A 23,014-nucleotide genomic window follows, 5' to 3' on the forward strand; every position below is an offset into this window, starting at 1 on the left:
TGCATTGTTCTTCTAAAAATTTGCATTGTGGCCTAGGCAACCCAAAATGTGTTGTGCACTATTAGGTTAAGTTGCTCCGGCTCCTCGGGGACACATTTGGCCGCAACACCAAAGATGGCCGACCACATGAGTAAGGTAAGTAGAAATTCCAACCAATTCAATCGCATTTAATTTGCTGATACACAACCATTTCAATCAATAAAACATCCTAAACTTCACACAACACACCTTCACTAGAATCATTTGGATAATTTCAGCTCTGGAACTGCCCATTTCTACTGAACTACTGAAGGTAAAAGGAGCTGTTAACTTGAAAACGAACACTTGATGACATCACAAGGTGGAACCGAGTATTTTGAGGTTTGGAGATGTAGACGGACTAAGAATAAAGTGTTACTCAAACATGTGAATGAAACAAAACACAACTCCAGGTCTGTTTTTGAGGAAGTAACAGCACTATAACATGACTTAAACCTCACAAGAGTCATTTACTATAAAGAATTTAAAGGTGCACTGAGTAACTTTTCTATTTTTTTTCCATTTTGAGCACACACATCAAGCCCACCCAAACCACATCTCACAGATTTGTTCCTACACAAGCTCAAAAAGTAGTGGGAAGAAGAAAATGTACAAAATCCCACCTCCATCTTCCATTTGAACATAAATTAAATACTTTGTTTCCTATGCGTTGCCTAGGATATTCCACAGTATGGCATTAAAACTATATATCCCCAGACAAGAGACGAACAGGTGGTGCTGCCAGGTCACGGTACAAGTCAGATATGTGGAGAGGCAAGCGCACTCGCAGTAATAAAACACATTTATAGTCCATTTGATTCAGCGATAAAAACTGGAACGGAGCGGTAACATCTTTATGGAGTTAGCGCCCCCCGTCTGAAAAGTTTTCCATTGCACTTTTGGGTCAATCTAAACATGTTTTTAAGGAAGTGGAAGGAAGATGAACAACATAAAAAGACTTCATTAACAAGACGACTGCGCAGGTCCCTTGTGTTCAGTCTAGATTTAGTTAAGAGATTAGATTATCCCGTCTGCTGCTGTGCACTTTAAAATCTAATATCACTTTAATGGCATTTTAACAGCTAAAATGCCAAGGATTTCAAGGACCGAGCGAAATGCATTAGTTAGCAAAGCAAAGACATATTTGGTGAAATTGAATGCTACATTTGACAGATGTAGAAGCCAGCCATTTCTTTTACAGGCGCAGTTAGACAGCTGTTCTTCGCTGGGGATCAAAAAGAACAAGGCGCGGGGTTTGTTCTTCTTGTATGCTTTTGGAATTTAAAAGAGAGAGTCTGGTTCACAGTCTGCACCACGCACTGAAGCACAGATATGGATTGACTTTGTACTTGCAGGACACATCTGCCGCACTAATTAAGCATTAATGCCGGATAGTGCACGAGCAGTTAGCTTATACTGCCCGCACCTCTAAAACACTCTCAAATGTGCCGTGTTTATGCCACTCGGGCACAAAGCACCGTCTCAGCACTCTTTTACTGGTTTCTTTGGGTTTTGTTTATTTAAAAATATTAGCGAACTTCCAGCTGAATTGAAAAGTGGGGAAAATAAATGTGAAATAAATCAATATGACGTTTAAGACTGCATTAATTTGCGTAGATTTAACTTCATTTTATAAAAAGAGACTTGTTTTCTTAACGATTTAGAACATTTTCTTCATTTAGAGAGAAGCTATAACCATTACCGCAAAGACGTTTAGTAAAGTCTCATCCCACGTACAATGAACGGCAGCTTAATCTGTGTTATTCAGCATTTAACTTTAGAATATTGATACTAATGCTAATAAATGCATGTGTGGCCAGTGAAGAAGACCCCACACTTATTGGTTTTATCGTCCTTAAGTCCGAGAATGACTGTTTAGCCCAGGGTCTGTCTGTATCAAAGCAAACAGGACAGTTTGCGTCTAAAAAAGAAATTAAATACCACATAGTACTGAAAAACTGCGCAAATCTCTGCAGAGTCAATGCAGCAAAGCATTAAAACACTTTTTAATCTCTTTAATCTCAAATTAGGTTTTTCTCTGAATGATAGATGACCAATGAGCTCACCTGTTTCCCATGCATCACTGAAATAAATAATACAGAGGACTTGAGTCTAGAGTTATCAGGCAAAACTCTCCCAGAGAAAACATGCTGTGGTCTGCTTATTTTGGAGCAGGGCTGCCTCCGGGCCAGACTGTGCCCTGCAGGGGATGTCATTTGGCCAGAGAAGGGGTGCTGAAATTTGTAAGGAATATCAAATTTTATTACATTTTATGCTGAAAGTTGTTGTAAAGGAGACCAATTTATGGCTGTAAATTAATGCAAAACTCCAAAGTACATTCATATTTGTAAAGAGTATCAAATTTTATTACAGTTTATGCTAAAAGTTGGTGTAAAGGAGACAAATTTATGGCTGTAAATTAATCTAAAACTCCAAAGTACATTCATATTTGTAAGGAATATGACATTTTATTACATTTTATGCTGGAATTTGTTGTAAAAGAGACCAAATCTGGCAACCCCGCTAAAAATCACAATCATTTCAGACAATTTAACCACAACTCTCTTTGCAGATAAGATAAATTTGTCCCCTTAACCTCTGATAAATATTCATTTTGGTCAGCCGAGCAAAAAAGTTTCCACCTGTAGAGTTTAAATTAATCTAAAAATCCAATGAACAATCATATTTGTAAAGAATATCAAGTTTTATTACATTTTATGCTGAAAGTTGGTGTAAAAGAGACTAAATCTGGCAACCCCCCTAAAAATCACAATCATTTCAGACAATTTAACCACAACTCTTTGCAGATAAGATAAATTTGTCCCCTTAACCGCTGATAAATATTCATTCCACCTGTAGAGTTTAGAGAGACCAATTGTGTAACCATAAATTCATCTAAAACTCAAAAGTACATTCATATTTGTAAGGAATATAACATTTTATTACATTTTATGCTGGAATTTGTTGTAAAAGAGACTAAATCTGGTAACCCCCCCCTAAAAATCACAATAATTTGCTGGAATTTGTTGTAAAGGCGATCATTTTGGGCTATAAATTAATCTAAAACTCCAAAGTACATTCATACTTCTAAGAAATATCACATTTTATTACATTTTATGCTGAAAGTTGTTGTAAAGAAGACATAATCTGGCAACCCCCCATAAAAATCATTTAAGACAATTTAACCACAATTCTCTTTGCAAATAAGATAAGTTTGCCCCATAACTGCTCATACAGATTAATTTTGGCCACGTGTAGAGTTTAGAGAGGCAGATTGTGTAACCATAAATTCATCTAAAACTCTAAAATACGTTCATACTTCTAAGGAATATCACATTTTATTACATTTTGTGCTAAAATTTGATGTAAAGGTGACCAAATCTGGCAACCGTCTGTAAAAATCACAATCTTTTCAGACAATTTAACTAAAAATGAATCTAAAAATCCAAAGTACATTCATATTTATAAGGAATATCACATTTTATTACATTTTGTGCTGAAATTTGATGTAAAGGAGACCAAATCTGGCAACCCTCTGTAAAAATCACAATCTTTTCAGACAATTTAACTCAAAATTCACCTAAAAATCCAAAGTACATTCACATTTCTTCATATAACCCATTCTCCATGACTGACCTGTAGCATTGGTTGGACACTTGTTGTACACCGTCTCTCCAGCAGAGGCTCTCTTCCACGTCATGGTGAGGATTTGCTCCTCTTTGCAGATCTCATGAGGAGCTGTGGGAGCAGACAGACCAAACCACATTACAAAAGGTGAATTGAAATGCACTGTAGCAAGGAACGCGGCAAAATAACAAAATCCCACTCCGAGCTGCCTCCACACACACACATACACACACACACACACACAACGCTACACAGCACAGAAAGGAAACGCGCAAAAAAAACAACATTCAAATCAATGGACTACTTCTACAGCGGCTCCCAATCTTATTCCCCCGTACGCTGCTCAGTGCTCTCAGTCAGTGTCAGTATCTCATTCCCTCTTCATCTTACCCCAACGCCGTATTCATCTGCCCCCTCCCACCCCGCGCCTCCCGCCGTCCCCCCCCCCTCTTTCATAACCCTAATGAAAAAACGCCGGAGAGCGCTCAGAAGATCCTCCGAGGGGGCCGGACGAGTGTCGGCAGAGGCGATGCGGCGCAGATGAAGGAGAGGCCTGAGAAAATGGAAGAAAAGGCGGCGCGCTGCAGACGAGATCCTCGAGTAACGGACGAGGGAAAATCAGAGTAAAAATGTTCAAAAATCAAATTAAAAATGGAAAGAGGGAGGGAGGGGAGAGAGCTGGAGAGTCACTTTAAACAAAGGGGTCAGGAGAGGCGGCACTCAAAAGTTTAAGTTGTCAGAGCTAAAGCGGCTTCTGAAGTTGGAGCGGCACATGCACACACACTCGCTACACACACACACACACACGCACAATCCGCTTCAGTGAAAAGTGCCTTTATTAAAGTCTGTATTTTCAGCACACGCACTTGGACAAATTGTACAGACGTTTTATTCCAGAAACATTAAGGAGAAATAGAACTTATGCCAATGGCTGGATTATTTTTGGGTTTGAAGGGGTGAACAGCAAAGTAGTTTCAGACCAGCGCAGTTGAGACCAAGTTTTTTTACGAATAAGCAGAACTAGTTGAAGTGCGTTTGTGCGTTTGTTAATCAGACGCTTAAATCTCATCTGGTCTTAAGTTAATCGTTCTTCAGTTCAATCCTTGAGAATCTGAAATGATCTCCTGTATTTTGAAAAACACGTCCCTGTTAATGATCCATGACACGTTTCAGTTTTGAACTTGCACCAAATTCACTCAAAATATTGTCTTAGCTTATATCAGGGGTGTCCAAACTATGGCCCAGGGACCAAATGCGGCACTCAGATTAGTTTTTATCGGCCCTCAGACCTTCTCCCGGACCGTCCAAATGGATCATAAGCAGTACTTTTAAGAGGAAATTAAACTTTTTCTACCACTATAACCTCAAACATCACATTGCATCGTGACATAGACCTAAAATAAATATATTTTAAGCCTTATTAATACACAGAGGCTCCGTCAAAGCCGTTTAAAAAGTACCGCACTGCATTGATCATCGGTCTGTGGTCCTCTGCTTTGAATATGTTTTGAGACGTGGCCCTCAATAAAAAAAAAATAGTCTGGGTACCTCTGTCTTATATGTATTTTAGGTTCATTTAAAGTACACAGTTTTAGTAGAATGAATGAAAAAATAGCACTTTATAATAACACATACTAACAAAGCTTTATTAAGGCTATTAGCAAAGACTGAATTCATAATGAACACATGCATTTTTTTCAGGCTTAGTGACTGAATAAGACCCTAACCCTTTAACTAAATAGTTACTAAGCCTAAATCATTCTTAATAAGCTGTTTGTTCATTATGAATTAAGTCTTTGTTCATCCTTTATTTTAAGACCTACTGTGTCTGTGTGTTTGTGTTTGCGCTATAGTTTAATCTATGACACTTGTGGATTATTATGTTATAATTTGCACATTTTACGTCGCAATATTGATCTAAAACGATTTAATCAAAGAAACAAGTCCGCTTACTAAAACGGCGGTCACCAATGGTAGTCGTTGTCGCAAAAAACGCGTCGTGCAGCCATTAGTTCCTCTGTTGGATAGTTGCAGATTACGCTAGCGAACTGTGGATTTTTTTGTTTTTATTTGTACCAAAATGACAAATCCTACATGCATCGCTAATTAAGAAAGTAAAATTTGGGACTGAGGTAAGTGCTGAACGGTGGGCGTGTGCTGTTGGCGGTGGAAACGGGGATAGATCAGCAAAATGGCGTCTTAAAAATGATTGAAAATGACTCAAACTTGCATGAATCACTCAAAAAACAATAGGAATAGGTCCACTTTAAGGCTAATTATCAAATGACGTTTATTTTTTTTCATATTTCAGTGTATTACCATAAAAATCAAAGTTACCCGGACACTTGTTGTCGTTGCAAGAGCGGACCTCCTCTGCCGAGCCCTCACAGGGAGTGTTCTGTCCCGCGCTGGTCTCACACGTCCTGAAACGCCGCTGCCAGCCCGAGTCGCACGTCTTACTGCACAGACTCCAGTGGCTCCACATGCCCCAGTTTCCACCTGTTCCACAAACACGGACAAGAACGTCATCCTCCACCTCTGAATGTGAAGACTGAGGGGACGTGATGAAATGTGGGACGTGAGAGACTGAGGACGTGTCCACAATAAAACTATAAATATATAAAACAATAAGGAATCCACTAATGTCAATGGGAAAAACCTGGTTAAGTAAAGAAAACATTCATGATAAGTAAAACACAAAATCTAAATTGGGAATGGGACTAAACCCAGAACTAAACCTAGACTAGACCAGGATTAGACCAGGACTTAACCGGGACTAAACCGGGACTAGACTGGTACTAAACAGGAACCAAACCAGGACTAAACTGGGAATAAACCAGTACTAGATCAGGATTAAACAAGGACTAAATCAGTACTAGACCAGGACTAGATCGGGACTAAACCAGGACTAAACTAGTACTAGACCATCAGTACTAGACCAGGATTAGATCAGGACTAAACCAGGACTAAACTAGTATTAGACCAGGACTAGACCAGGATTAAACCTGGACTAGACCAGGACTAGACCAGGACTTGACCAGAACTAGAACGGGACTAAACCAGGACTAGACCAGGACGAGACCAGGACTTAACGAGGACTAAACCAGGAGTAGACCAGGACTAAAGCAGGACTAAACTAGTAATAGATCAGGACAAAACCAGTACAAGACCAGGACTAGACCAGGATTAAACCAGGACTAGACCAGGACTAGACCACGACTTAACGAGGACTAAACCAGGACTAGACCAGGACTAGACCAGGACTAAACCAGGACTAAACCAGGACTAAACCAGGACTAAACTAGGACTAAACCAGAACTAGAACAGATCAAACCAAGTACCAAGAAGCCCTGGCTCTTCATGAATATTCAGACGTGGGGTAAATGCTGTGACCAATTTTCTGAGTAAAAAATCTAAGATGTCCACAAGATCAGGCCAAGACCTTTATAAATCAGATTTCAGTGTTCAGTAATAAATGGCCACCAAAGTTTGGATTTGGGGGACTTATTGTGCCCCAGAGGACTTGTTTTGTCTTGCTACAGAAATATAAAATGTATTTATTTCATTAGTAAAATGATGTTTTACTTAAGCCCAGCTAAAAGGGACCACCAGTTTACAAGTTTGTAAACTCTTTTTAAAGTCCCTATAAATGAACAGTTTTGTGTCAATAAGAGCATCCAGCTATAAAAAAAAAAGTTTGATTAGTGCTGACAAAAAAGTCTTGAAAGATACTTCTATGGGGTATTAAAGAGGGTGTATTTTACTTCTATGGGGTATTAAAGATGAGGTATTTTACTTCTATGGGGTATTAAAGAGGAGTATTTTACTTCTATGGGGTATTAATGAGGAGTATTTTACTTCTATGGGGTATTAAAGAGGGCATATTTTACTTCTATGGGGTTTTAAGAGAGGGTATTTTACTTCTATGGGGTATTAAAGAGGAGGTATTACACTTCTATGGGGTATTAAAGAGGAGGTATTACACTTCTATGGGGTATTAACTGCTAACACATAACATATTTAGGTCATCATGATACATTTTATTGTTTAGAAAATGCTATATTCTGCCGAGACATGTTTTTTGAAGTTTCTGAGTCTCCCCTCCCTTTGCTCTCTGCACTAAGCCACTCCCCCTTCAGAGCACTATCAAATTACAAACAGTGCACATCCCGCTAATGAAACTACTGCAGATCACATCAGGTTTGTCACGTTACTGTGTACAGTTTTACATCATGTTTTTGCACATTTATGTAAAATTGTCGCGTGGGAGAATGGGCGACGTAGGCTTGTGGGCGGAGCATCGGACAGAATCTCACAGGAGGGTTCCAGTAGTGCTGGGAGAGATCGCTAAATTACTCAAACGTGCATGGATGATATTTAAAACCTCTTCGGGCATGTTTTTGATGAGGCAACATTTAAACACGGTAGAAAGATCAAAAAGTCAATTTCCCATAATGCCCCGTCTTTAATAAAGTCTATAAAGTCTTGGAGCAATTATGTAAATGTAGTAGGGCATTGTCGTCGGGCGAATATGCAGTTAGAGGCACATTGTGGGGCCTGGTCTCATTTTAAACACAAGTATATTTCTGCTCCCCTGGGCCTATGCAGTTTGTAAAGATCTATCAACCAAATTAGGTCCCAACTCACAAATTGCTGCTGTGTGGAATATGTATTGCGTTAGCGAGAAACCCAAAGATTAAGGGGTTTGTAGGTCTTACCGCTGCAGGCCGGGTTGGCGCAGTCTCGGCTCTCCTGATGGGGGCCCTTACATTCAGCCCAGCCGTGTACCGACGCGCTACACCGCCTCTGTCTCTGCTGGGTCCCCGTGTTACACGTCACACTGCAACGCGACCAGGGGCCCCACTCCATCCACTGGCCCTCCACTGGAAAGAAGCAAAAAAAACAAAAACAAAAGGGAACATATAGGTTAGTGTGTGGAACATAGAAGTGGACTGAGCGAGTGTGACGTCACCCAAGTCAAATGAAGCTCATCGAGGCCAGAGCGGTTATAAGAGCCAATTTGGAGCTGATTTCCATGTTAGGAACCAGTAGGACCATGAGTAGTAACCAAAGAGCCAATCAGGAGCGAGGCTGTTGAAGGTAACGTCCCTTTTCGCTTAGCAACGCTGTCAGTCAAAGCTGTTGATAACGCTAGCAGGAGCAACCTCGAGAAAGAAATTGCCTGATTTGTCTGTTATTAATGTTTGTATCTTGATTTATGGATAGCAGCAGCAGTTACGAAAAGTCGATGGAGCGGGAAGTGCGTCTGTGCTCACTTCCTATTTGGAACGCCGCGGCTAGCAGGTTAGCTATGTCCATTTATATATACAGTTGTCCCTCGCTATAACGTGGTTCGCCTTTTGCAAACTCGCAGTTTCACAGATTTTTTTGGTGAAATTTGAACGTTTTTTTTTCTTTTTACATCATATGAACGTGCATTGTGTTCTTTTTCCTGATTGGCTGTTGGACTGTAGACCATTGTCCATCAGTCTCCTCCGTGCCGTGTCTCCTGTCCAGTACAGAATGTGTTCAGACAAATTTACATAAACGTTGGATCGCAGTGTGACTCTGAAGTGCTGTACGTTTGCAATTTGTTTTCTCCCCGACAAAACGCACAACGTCGATGAAACGTTCTGCACCGACAAAGACGCCTACGAAGGTTTGAACTTTGAGAGAGTTTAAACGAGAGAGAAATGTTAGAAAATGTTAACGCCTGTGTGAGAAAAGTGTATAAAGTGTGTGGTGAGGGGTTTTACAGACAAAAACATAGAGAATAATTGTAAATTGTGGGTTATGTTTAGAATGTAACCCCCGCGATAAACGAGGGACCACTGTACAGTCTATGTGCGTGACTGTCAATCAAACGTGTTGCTAACGCTAGCAGGAGCGACTTTGGGGAAAAAAGGCAGATGATTTGTCTCTTATTAATGTTCATATCTTTGAGTCAGACAAATAGCGAAATAAAAACAGCAGGATTATGTAGAGCGGGTTAATACGAACGAGCCGGAAGCGCATCTGTGCTCATTTCCTATTTGGAACGTAGCGGCTAGCAGGTTAGCTATGTCCATTTATTTTATGTTGTGGAAGTAAGAAGACAAACAGTGAGACCCTAATGAAAAGCATCAAAACTACGAGGAAATGCTGTTTAGTTAGAGTAAAATTCAAAAATACAAAATGCACTTGGAAGTCATATATGTATGTGTTTTTAGTCATATTGTTTAAATAAATCTGTTTGGATTCTGTGCCTTAGAAAGAAGAAACACAAGAAGAAAGAAGAAACACAAACAGAGTGAGTTAGTTTCCCATTGTTAATACATAAGTAAAGGCACAGCTATATTTGAATGCTTAGAATAAAACACAGCAGGCAGCCCATTACTATAATATGCATGAAAGCTAACGTCAACATCAAAACTAGTCTTACAGCGCAAGACATTACTCTCGAATGTAAGAGCTTTAGCGTTCTATGTTTGTGCCAGATTATAGAAAGTGAACATTTACAAAAGAGCACTGCACATCGAGAATATGAATCTTTATTTTGGTAGTTCTAACAATTTGAGATGTATTTACTTACGGCCGATTTATTGTGCTTGTGTCGCTCTATAGTTATAATCTATGACACTTGTGGGTCTTTATGTTAAAATTTGCACATTTTAAATCAGAATATTCACCTAAAATGACTTAATAAAATAAACAAATCCGTTGACTTCCGTGTTAGAAAACTACGGCACCCAACGGGAGCTGACGTCGCCGTAAATGTCATCACAACAAAGATTCGGATAGATGCAGATCACGCTAGCGAGCAGTGGAAATTTTTATCATTTGTACCAAAATGACGCTGCGACGCTGCCGACTCCTGTGCGTATCATCGATTAAAAAACAAAAATTGAAGAATGAAGTAAGTATGTGACAGTGCGCGTGTACTATGGCGGTAAAAACGAGGGTTTATCGGCAAAATGGCGTCTCGAAAAATCACTAAAATGCAACTTTGGGTGAGTTAATGTTGAGAGGAAACAACTGTAACACGGTTAAAAGCTCTAAAAAGTCGATTTTTACCAGTATACGTGATTTAACACTGCATTACAGAACGTGCCTCTTGTAAATGTGTACGTTTTGCCGTCATAAAATTTGTAATAAAGACGACATTTTGTGACAACATGAGAGCACAGTGAGCCACCCACATGTAACTGTAAAAGAAATGAGCAATAGCAAACACAGAAATAAGAAAAAATACAAAAAATCTACAAGTACAGCTGCGTGCGTTGCTGTCGGACGCCTTGAAGTTTAGATCAATGGTCCGTGCGCTCGTGGTCCATCCTGTTACACTTCTCTGTCTGCAAAATCATGCATGTGAATATTAGCGACGCGCCAAAGGGCCACGGAGAGATAGGAACAAGTTAGGCAGATTTAAAGACATTTTTCCTCCTTTCCTAGTTTGAAAATCCCTCAGCTTACATGATTTACTTGATGTTTCTCACTTATTTCAACACATCTTTCATTACGAGTCAAATTATTTACACGGCTAGAAGACATCGTCGAATCGGCTGCACGTTCCCAAATTCAGATTTCACGTCGTTTAAGCGATGCAGGACTGAATAACTGCAATATTCAACACGTCTGTCTAATACTTCTGCTCTAAATCACATTGTAAGTAGAACGACCTACATCACGAATACCTCTAAGGGCCCGGCAGTGCTGTAAACAATAAACTTCCCGCAGTGATTCTGGACTGGACCACTTTATATTAACCGCAAAGGCAATCCGCGGTGTTCTTTTTCTTCTCTAAATGATGTATTGAGTCACACATTGAACACACAGGGGCTTTCACATGGAACAAGTGAAGTACAGTCCTGTAAATGCATTTGTCTGGCTCCCTCAATGGGACCACATCGCCAACACTCTTCGGTAATGTGGTCAATAACAACGTGGGCTCCGTGTCACCATGGCGATACTCCAGTTTAACTCTGCCTTCAACCCACATAAGATCTCCAAGCAGTTATTTCGACCCACAGTGTGAGAAATCCCTGTTTACGTTGGGAGTAGTTCGTAAATATGGCACAGGCTTTCCGAGTGGTACTAAATCTCGCACATGTATACGGCACATATGAACTTGGACGTGAAGTGGTTGTTTATACTGTGAAGAAAAGCAGGAGGTGTCAGACCATTCAATGTGCAGTTTTGTGCCAACTGCTGCCCACTCTGGAGCTTTGTAGATTATGGCTTTTGCTCTAAAATGAAAGCAGAACAAATTAGTACGACCAGAAAGGCACGTGTTGTATTTGGAGAGAGAGCGCGCTTTGTGGATGATCGACACAGAACCCAGGACCTTCTTGCGACGCTAACCACTCAACTTTGCCTGTTGTTGTTCGTTTAAACCTCAATTTTGGAAATAACAAAGATTAGATTGAGTTTAACTAATTGCTTTGGTTGTGGTGTATTGTAGCGGTGGGGGATTTATGGAATTTAAACGGGATCTGACTCTCGAATGATCTGACACGTGGGATTTGGTGTTTTTCTCGTTAGTGCAGCTTTACGCTCAAACAAACAGATTGACAACTACTTTACTACTTGCATACGCACCACAGCCAAACTGGGACTAAACCGTGAACTAAACCAGAACTAGAACAGGACTAAACAAAGTCTACATTCTGACTAAACTGGGCTCAAACCAGGACCAGTGTGAACACATCAAATCAGTGACCGAATCAGGTGATTGAATTGATTTTTCATGCTTTTTTACAGCGTATGAACGTGCATTGTGTTCTGTGTCCTGATTGGCTGTTGGACTGTAGACCATTGTCCATCAGTCTCCTCCGTGCTGTGTCTCCTGTACAGTACAGAATGTGTTCAGACAAATTTACATAAATGTTGGATCGCAGTGTGACTCTGAAGTGCTGTACGTTTGCAATTTGTTTTCTCCCCGACAAAACCCACAATGTCGATGAAACGTTCTGCACCGACAAAGACGCCTACAAAGGTTTGAACTTTGAGAGAGTTTAAACGAGAGAGAAATGTGAGAAAAGTTTAAATAAAGCTGACTACTTCGCGGATTTTGCCTATTGCGGGTTATTTTTAGAGCGTAACCCCCACGATAAACGAGGAACCCCTGTAATTAGTTTATGTAGATGATTATTCTAGATGTTGCATAAAAACAGAAATGGATCCATGCTCAAAATTACACAACTGAGAAGCTCGACCTCTTCATAGTGGCATTTTACTGTAGCAAGCAGCAGATTTTTATTAACAGTGTTTTTATTAGCCTTGGCAGCAAAATGTGAGTTCACAGACTCTCGAGAATCCATCTTGTACAGGTCCGGCTGAAGCGTTTGCATGTCACTGACCAATCACAGGGCAGCAGCCAGCGCCGAACCGACCAAAACAATCACAGTGACGTCAAGCAGAAATACTGACTATCTTGTGCATTTGTAGACAGGCGTTTGTCTCTCAGCTGGATTGAAGTCGTAAAGTTTGATTTTTCGGCTTGTTCTGCCGTTGCGACGCTTCCACCAATCAATGTGAAGTATTTGTTTGAACGCTCCGATCACCGGTTCCGATCGTTTTCAGCGAGAGCCGTCCCAGACTGATGTGCAGAACTCAGCTACACCTATCAATCTGGTGAGAGTCGGGGTAGCTTTTTATTGTTGAAAAATGGCTACATGATATTTTTTCACGAATCACAAGTAAGAACAGTGAAAGAACAGAAAGGGAGTAGATGAAAACAGAGATTTCCTGAGCACTCAAGCCCCAGATGCAGGACAATACAGGATCACTCAAACGTGCATGAGTCAGTCTGAGTAAACAGATGAGAGAACATCGTTGCCACTTGGTTAAAAGTTGATTTTTCTTCACTGTTAAACCTCTATGAAGGATGTAGTTTCTGCCTGTCAATCCAGAATGATATCTGTCTGAATATTTTTACCGCGCGGTGTCAGTCTGCTCAGATTAACAGTTTAGAGTTTAGTGCTTTGGTCATTGGTTCTACAGAAATCTGCCATGTTTTCCAGTCATCTGTGATAGCAAAAGACGAAATTTAAATCTGTCAACTGGACAAAACGTTGTAGGAATGAAGACGTTTCACTGCTCATCCAAGCCGCTACTTCAGTTCTGGTCAGATTACTGCCGGACACTGCCTTATATCTGTCTGAAAACTACGATTTGTCCAGTTGACAGATTTAAATTTCATCTTTTGCTATGGATCAGACCTGAACGACTGAGGGATTGCACAGATAGTCACCTGTGATATGTTTTTTCCTTTTCTTTTCTCCTCATAAGCCGCCATATTGGTTTCAATACGGATGTACCTGATTGGCTCGTCCACCTGTCAATCACACTGAACTCATCTGAACTCAGGAAGATTCAACAATGACCCGACTCACATCTATGTAAAGTACTGAAGAAGTTATTAAATGAAAACTATAATGCCTTTTTGAAGAAAATTGACATACGCTTTTTGGTTTTTGCTGTTGTTTCTTGTTGCCGTGTTACCCACTCGCCGTCTTTTCGTATGCATATTCATTACACACACTTTACAGTTATAGAACGGAACAGTGCGTCCTATATTGCACAAGACTTCACAAGCAGATATCTACGAGGAAAAGATCAATCAAAGCAGCAACATTCTGGTCTCCGCTGCCTTTGAACTGCCCCCTCCACACACACATACACACACAAATACACTCTCGCCCGCACAATAAAACACACATTCACAAATTTCCTCCAGGCACTAGAAGAAGACAGTCATATTTATTTATTTATTCCTTCCCTAAAACCCCACTCTCCATCAGCGCTCCCAAAACAGCACGGCACGAACCCTCCCATAGGCTATACTTGAGATGATGTCGTCCCGCTACTCCCCGCACTTCACAGCCGCTTTGTCTGGCAACGGGGACAGTTTTATTTAAATATTATCCTTACGAAGGCACTGTAGTGAAAAACAGAAAATTATAACTCTGCTGAGAATATCAGACGGGCTGCAGAAGTGAGCGGTAAGGATTTGTAATTATCTGCCTTAGCGACGTTAGCGTATAGCACTTATCGGAGAGTAAACTGAGTCAGAATAGCAGCCTGGTATAAAAAAAAAACCCAAAAAGATCAGAGTCCACCCTTTTTATTGTTTGGCAAAGTCTGACGCTGTGTAAGTTCCGCTCCGTGAATCCATTTAGGATGTTATTTCCGCTAAATCTGCCGTAAACAAGAACAAATGGAATGACAGAAATTGACAAAGCTTAATGTCAATGCTTTCAAAGAACATCATAATCTAGACACTTGATGTGAAATATAAGAAAAAAGATGTTTTATGATGCAAAGATAATCAAATTTGAGCAAAACGACACCCGGTATAGTTCTACGTAATGGCGCAATGCACATTTTTCTACTAATTATGACCCAGAATAAAAATCAGAGAATTGGTAGTTTTGAGATTATAGATGTGATGATGTCATGCTGCCAGATGGGGGCGCAAGAGACAGTTTTTCCTATTGATTTCATTGTACTTAGCTATGAAATACCCCCAAAAAACTTTATTTTAGCTGCCCCCATCTGTATTAATTGTGATTGGCCTGTAAAATGTTGTGTCGCCACGTAAAATCCAGCAAAAAAAAAACGTTATCCCACTATCCGTACAATAGACGCAGACACAGATTTGTTTAGAACCGTAAAGTGTATTTGTAGATAGAAATAGAACACTTCACCCATTTACTCTGGCGGGTGTTATAAAGCCTCAGAATAAGACATAAAGAATGAATGCAGCTGTCAGATTTGCCATGTAAAATGGATTTGGAGAAGGAAAAGGAAAATACCTGACTTTTACTGTCTTAAAAAACTGAGAAACAGAATACTTCACGGTTTCTAAAGTTATTTCTCACTGGCGTCAAAAGCGAACCGCACTGGAGTCTGATTGGGACCGTGCAGCGACCACGTCCAGAAGGCGCTACGTAAAAATATGACCATTTACCATTTTAGTCCGCGCCAAATCAAACTGGTGTTTTCACGACAAGCCCAAACGAACCGAGCTCACAGATATTTCGAACTTTAGTCTGTGGTTACGTTTTTACATAGCGCTTTTCCACCTTGAAGACGCTCAAAGCACTTTATATCAACGAACCACTCACCCATTCACTCACACATTTGTACACAGACACTGGGGGCGAGGTGGGTTAAAGTGTCTTGCCCAAGGACACGACAACAGTACAGCGGTCCCTCGTTTATCGCAGGGGTTACGTTCTAAAAATAACCCGCATTAGGCAAAATCCGCAAAGTAGTCAGCTGGTCAGTAGTAAGGTTTTTAGTCTGTACTTTTTGTCCTTTAATGTTGATCTTATGATGATTATTTGTGATTATTTATGTTTCGATTTGTTTTATTGTGATTTTAATGTATTTTTTATTCTCTACAGCACTTCGAATTACCTTGTGTACGAATTGTGCTATACAAATAAACTTGCCTTGCCTTTATTTTATAAAATTCTTATATATAACTTAAGTTTACTGTCATATTTTCAGATGAAGTTCAGGGGTGGGGCCTATACAACTTTACAGAAAATCCACTTATATTGAATCTTTTTATGGCTAATATGTTTACAGTTGTGTGTGTTTCAATAGGGCTTCCACTTTTTCAAACTATACAAAGTAAATGTTTAATTTTTAATCATTTGTGCACACAGAGATAACATTAGACCCATTAGACATTATTAACCATAAGGTAAATACATCTGCGTTTTTGGTTGGGATCCGGAACAAACACTTTTTGTTTATTGCGGAGGTTACGTTCTAAAAAATAACCTGCAAGAGGCGAAATCCACGAACTATCAGCTTTATTTTTTACATTTATTCTATTTGTTTTGCAGCTGTAAAACCCCTCACCACACACTTTATACACTTTTCTCACATTTCTCTCTTTTTTAAACTCTCTCAAAGTTCAAACCTTCGTAGGCGTCTTTGTCGGTGCAGAACGTTTCATCGACATTGTGGGTTTTGTCGGGGAGAAAACAAATTGCAAACGTACAGCACTTCAGAGTCACACTGCGATCCAACGTTTATGTAAATTTGTCTGAACACATTCTGTACTGTACAGGAGACACGGCACGGAGGAGACTGATGGACAATGGTCTACAGTCCCTTAGCCAATCAGGACGCACAACACAATGCACGTTCAAAAAATCCACAAAACAATGAGGCTGAGAAAGGTGAACTGTGTTATAGTGAGGGACAGTCGTGAGAGCTGGAATTGCATCGCCTACCTGTGGGTTAGCGGATCTGACGGCTCTACTAATGGCCTTTACGTCGAGAGCGGGATTCAAACTGCCAACTTTTGGATTAGCGGACAAACACTCTACCAACTGAGCCACTGTCGCACATGCCCATGACTGCTGTCTGCTTAAAGAGGAGCAAATGGTGCAGGTGTGCAATGGCCTCCCTGGCATCAGAATGAGAGGAGTTTTTTTCAATTTCTTTTTTTTTTTTTTTTTTCCTATTGTGACTTTATTTCAATCTGCACCCGGCCGTATTCCACTCCACTGGCTGTCTGATCAAGATGTCTCACTTGGACAGTCCGAGCCAGATTGGGAGAAAGTCCTGCGGTCGCTTCCACACCAGAATTAGATGGGGCTGCGCTGGCGACTTATTACTGTGCTTGACAAGGTATGGGACCTAATAGGTAATCTCTGAGACAATACCTAAAGAGCCAAGCCCCTGGGCCGCTGGGCAATTTAAACCAAGCCAACCATAGAGAGAGCACAAGCTTCAGAGCTATGAGTTTAACCGCTACCTTAAAGAAGTACTCAAAGTCTCAGAGTGGGAAGAGTCTTAAACCGATGTAAAGTAAGAACTATGTGGGATAATAGTGTTCTTAAATGCAGATATAATGTACATTTTGAACCAATTTGTCTATTTCGACTGAATATTACTGGGGTTATGTTTTCATGTTTCAGCTTAAACGCTAGCCAAAATCACGCACTTACAATATTTTACAAAGATGTGTCTGGAACTTAACCTTCCAGATTTCTGATGGGTGTGATTGACGGGCGGATAAACCAATCAGAAGAACGCTCGGCCCGCTTGTGTCGAAACAAACACGGCATCTTATTAGTAAAAAAGAGAACAAAAAAGGACGGAGGAATGGCAACAGAATCAATAAACAAAGCGCTAAACTTTGACGTATCTGTGGTGAAAGAAGTTATACGTTTAGATCTGAATAAAATGGGAATATTCGAGAATGAAAAACACAAGTGATAATATAGAAGTGCATCCCAAGAACGGACAGATGGATGCAGTTTATGATTCCAGACCATAGGCTATATAAAGAAGTGGAATAAGTGAGCGCGACCGCGACGTCATCGACAGCGTTCAGCTCCAGTCAAAAGAAGCTCATCGAGGCTAGAGCAGTTATAGCGGCGAATATAGAGCAGAGTTACATATTTGGTATTACAACTCCGAGTATCATAGCAACCAAAGAGCCAATCCAGAGTGAGGCTGTTGAAAGTAACACGCCTGGTTTAGCAGGGAGCGGGGGGAGCGAATTAATACGAACATTTTAAACGAAAATGACGAGCCTGACAGAGAGAAAGACGACGGGTTTTCAGTGGAAAGTAAATTGGAGCCGGAGTCGACGGAGCCGGAGCACAAGAGCTGCCTTTAAATGTTTATTATTTCAACATATTTGGAAAAAGCGGTAAAGAAAAAATAACTTTGTGGAAAAAGATCCGCAGAAGAATAGACTCTTTCAACAAGGACACGAAATTCAAATCCGGCACATTTATCTTGTCAAAACAGCTGAAATTCACAACTGTTCAGCTTTTTTTCCGGCATAAAAAAGGAAGGAACAAAATGTTACAGTGGCACAGGTAAATGCATTTGACTCCAAGAAACATAATAACACACACAAATATTTTTTACATACTGCAAGTTGTCATGGTAACTGTTTTTTTTTTCTTTTTTTGTGCAGAAGTGTGAGTTGAAAAGAACAAAACCGCAGTGAGACATGCGTGAGCAGACAGCACGGACACAGCAGGCAGCAGGTGAGTGTAAATGGGGATGAGATACTGACCGGGACACACCACTATGTTGCAGGGTTTGGTCTGGGATTCGGGACGGCCACACTCCGCCGCCTCATCCGTATTCACGCACTTCCTGGTCCGTGTCCGAAGACCCCGCCCACAGGTGACAGAGCACAGACTCCACGACGACCACTCCTCCCACAGTCCGTGCACTGCGGACGGCCACACACACCGGCGGGATGAAGGGATGAGAGACGGGGATGGGAGCAAAGCGGGCGGACGGGTAAGAAAAACAAAGACATATTCGATGAGTACACACACACGGCTCGACGGGAGGATGGACGACGACCAAATCATACTTTTATCACAGACAAATATGACACTGAATGGGGAGTTTGCGGTTTTCGATGAGTATTTCAAGCAGTAGCAATGTATGTTCGCAAGAAGCACATTTAAAGACACGCTTTGTAACTTTTCTTGAACAACATGAACTCCTCTCTGCACAGATCTGACCTGTAACTTGGTCTTCTGGCGTTACCTGCTTGCCTGCATGGATAAATAATTTTAAGACCATGCTTTGGAACGTTTTGTTATATCTCCATGGCAACAAGCAGGTAGTAGACGCTCCTCTGGAAAAGTTGCATAATGCCTTTAATTACATTCAGTTTCCATCACAATAATAACTTAATTAGGCTGTACTTTTTAGATTTGAAACTGCAATGGTCAAAATTAATGATCTCAAATGGCCTTAGCTGTAGAAAAAGTATTCACAAATGTAAGAAAATACATAAAAACATCAGAGTTTCACATTGTAGGAACGAGCTAAAAGTTTATTTCATTATTGTTATCAACCTGTGCTATAGTAAAAGCCAAAAGTAAAATCTGTCAACTGGACTTTTGGACTTTTACTACGGATCAGACCTGAACAATTGAGGGATTACACAGACATCAACCATGTGTCTGGGATATGTCCATTTGAATCTTTGAGAATTTTAATATTATGAGATTTGTGTGACTTTATAATGCAAGAAATACAGGAAGCTGCTAGAAAAGTATTTTACATGCACAACAAGGAGGTTATACTGACTTATGAGCTCAGAGTAAAGACATTTTGAAGATGTGATACATTCAAAGTGTATTCTTTTTTCTTTTTTTTTTCCTTTCTTGAACAACTATGAAAAATTAACATTTCCTGCTGGTCCAACCTACTGACTATTGATATTTGAATATATATTACATTTTTTGTGTTATTTGGATGCTTCTGTCATACTGTATATTAACGGAAGACACACAATATGTGTAGACTCAGCTTTCTCTTTTTATACGATACATAATGAATATGTATAAAGCTATTTCTGCTGATGTGTTTTGACTGTACTGAGGAAAATCAAACGTGGACGGGATTATTTTTATTGTTTTACTTTTTTATTTTGTATTTTATTTATAATATTTTAATTATAATATGTATATGTATTTTATATATAACACCTGTGTCTGTTAGGCATGATTTTGTATATGCATTATTATTATTATTATTACATTGTACTATTACTATATATACATTTTTATCTTTATTGTGTATTTATATATTTTTTTCTCTCTCTTCTTTGTATATGCCCGTCAAAATGGGATTTCAGGGAAAACAGGTGGGATGTGCGAGGTTTAAAAAGGGGAAAAAATGAAAATAAAACTTGTATAACTGCAGATAATCAACACTTAATTAAAAAAACAATGCTTGAAATAGACAAATCATCAACACGTGTTTGATTTAGCCCTTTATCAATAATGTATTTTCTTTTATAACCCATGACTAGCACTGGAGATTTTTTTTTTTCAGAAGAGATCCCACATTGCGCATACGAGCTTTATAACCTTGTCAGATAGATGTCAAGAGGTTCAATGAAAGATCAATGGCTCTTGTATACACTGTACAAAGATACAAAGAACATGCCCTGAGTTTATTGAATAGCAGTAATCTGAATGCAGACTGCATAGATACCACTACTTTATACTTGGTTTTAACTACAAATCTATAATGGCTTCTGCAGCCTTTGGTACTCACTCAGACTTCAAATAAGCAGCCCACAGATAAGATAGTAGTCCTTTCCTTCACATTCTCTCGCATTTGTTGCTCGGGCTTGGACTTTCTATTTCATATTAAAGGACAATAGGGTAAAACAGAACAGAGGCTGCGCTCAAACCCTGCAGAGAATCACGTTTTTTAATAATGAAACGTGACTCGGCTGTTATGTTAATTCGGGAGATGCTATTCAAATTGGATAGAGCAAGAGGAAAACAGACAAACAAGCCAAAAAAACAACAAAAAAACAACAAAAATCATAAAATCCATTCCACTTTAATAAAAGAACAGTTATTAAGACAAACTAGTGATTTCAATTGTAATGCATAAATTACAAGATTCCTGGGCTTTGTGAGGCTAAAACAGCTTTCCAGTTCAAACACACCTGCAGACCAGTGTAATATTATTCCCGTTTTGCGAGCAACAGATAAGTGAAAATCAAAATAATGTATTCTCAAGGCTTGTTGTTGTTGCCAAATAAGAGTGCCAAAATCAAGCTTGTTTATTATGATAATTCATGAGTGCAGATTATCGACAATAGCGATAGGAAAGACGATGCAACGCCATTGTGCTGTCAGGAAATGCATATTAGCTAATGCCATGCCTACACACAGATGTTTTCTCAGCCCAAGGCCATACAACCAAATGCTCGAGCGTCAATACGATTATTACAGCTCAAAATCCGGTCGATGTCTAATGAATATCAAGCGTCTGAATTGTGAGGTTTGAAGCTGACAGTTGACAACATGCCCCTGGAGCGACTCAAAGTGGAAAAGCAAACTACTTTATATTCACCCACAGCCATTCACTCAAAAGAACTCGTTTAATTGTGATTTTTCTGACAATCATTGTGATGGAGAACAGGTTTATGTTTTGAAATTAGGTTCAGTTGCTGGTGCACGTTTAGAAACCATCCAGGAAAAGTAAGAGTTTTTTTCCTCTCAGATTATGTTTGTCACTTTTCATTCACAATATATGAATGGATACAGGATATTTTGTTTTCTTTAGGAGTTTTACCTGGGCTTTGACCTGTATAAATAACTAGGTTAAGGTTCTGGTGTACTTTACTGCCCCCATTTGTCTTCTGCATTTGATACATTCTTCACGAACACTGGGGCAACCTGTCAGAAGCAGGACCCAGAGACCCATCTCCTTATTGTGAGGAATCTTGGGGTGGAATCTATGTTCAAACTGGACAAGCACATTAACTCTGTCATAAAGTCCAGCTTGTCCGGCTCCTTGCTAAAGTAGACAAGGCAAGGGAAGTTTATTTTTATAGCACAATTTGTACACAAGGTAATTCAAAGTGATTTACCGAATAAGAAAGACATTAAAATCACAATACAACTAATCAAAACATAAATAATCATCATAAAATTAGCACTAAAGGAGAAAAAAAAGTAAAGCTCTACCTTCCCTCTACCTACAGGCTAATTTTGAGAAAGCAATCCAGGCATTTGTAATGTGGCAATTACGTCTGGATTATACTAATTCTTTGTCTGTGGGGCTGGACCAGGGCTCCCCGCAGCACTTACAGAACGTCCAGAACACTCCAGCTCGTCTGCTGGCAAAAACTTAGAGACGAAACACATCAGACCTGTGCTATGTAACCTGCACTGGCTCCTGCTTCATATCAGGTGCAATTGAAAATGTTCTTGATTGTGATAAATTGTGATAAATGTCTGCGCTCTACGGATCCTTTGTCTGCACTCTGTATGTCCTCTGTTTGCACTCTATGGGTCCTGTGTCTGTGCTCCATGGGTCCTGTGTCTGTACTCCATGGGTCCTGTGTCTGTGCTCCATGGGTCCTGTGTCTGTACTCCATGGGTCCTGTGTCTGCACTCTGTATGTCCTCTGTTTGCACTCTATGGGTCCTCTGTCTGCACTCCATGGGTCCTCTGTCTGCCCTCTATGGGTCCGGTGTCTGCACTCTATGGGTCCTCTTTATTTGAGGGAGTCACTGACCCCTATACTCTACCCAGAGCTTAGAGATCAGCTGACCGAAGCCAGGCTCAAACCCAGAGGTGACGGAGCCTTTTCTGTAGCAGTGCCCAGACTATGCTGCAGCGCCCTCTGCCTGTCAGATCCTCTCTAAAAAACAAAACAAAAAAACATCTCTTCTCCCTGGCATTTAATAGTAGCTAGACAGGATATGTTGGTGTTTTATTATTCTTTGCCTATGTATCGTATTACATGTATATTTGTGTTTTATTAACTTTTTTATGTGAAGCACTTTGGGCAGCTTAAGTTGTTGTAAATGTGCTACGGTAATAAACTTGAATTGAATTGAATGTCCAGAACT

At 40.0% G+C, this 23,014-nt stretch overlaps 1 protein-coding gene across 1 annotated transcript in view; it reads right to left on the reverse strand.

Moving 5' to 3' along the window:
- Positions 1 to 23,014, reverse strand: part of adgrb2 (adhesion G protein-coupled receptor B2) — a 248,109-nt gene that overhangs the window by 136,463 nt on the left and 88,632 nt on the right. Inside the window, exons 4-7 of the mRNA XM_055225206.1 lie at positions 18,683 to 18,844; positions 8,364 to 8,528; positions 5,983 to 6,144; positions 3,655 to 3,756 (exon numbers count right to left, since the gene is read on the reverse strand). Coding sequence (XP_055081181.1) covers positions 3,655 to 3,756; positions 5,983 to 6,144; positions 8,364 to 8,528; positions 18,683 to 18,844 — 591 coding nt within the window. The remainder of the gene's footprint in view (positions 1 to 3,654; positions 3,757 to 5,982; positions 6,145 to 8,363; positions 8,529 to 18,682; positions 18,845 to 23,014) is intronic.

This window comes from Periophthalmus magnuspinnatus, chromosome 11 (assembly GCF_009829125.3).
Source record: "Periophthalmus magnuspinnatus isolate fPerMag1 chromosome 11, fPerMag1.2.pri, whole genome shotgun sequence".
NCBI lineage: Eukaryota > Metazoa > Chordata > Actinopteri > Gobiiformes > Gobiidae > Periophthalmus > Periophthalmus magnuspinnatus.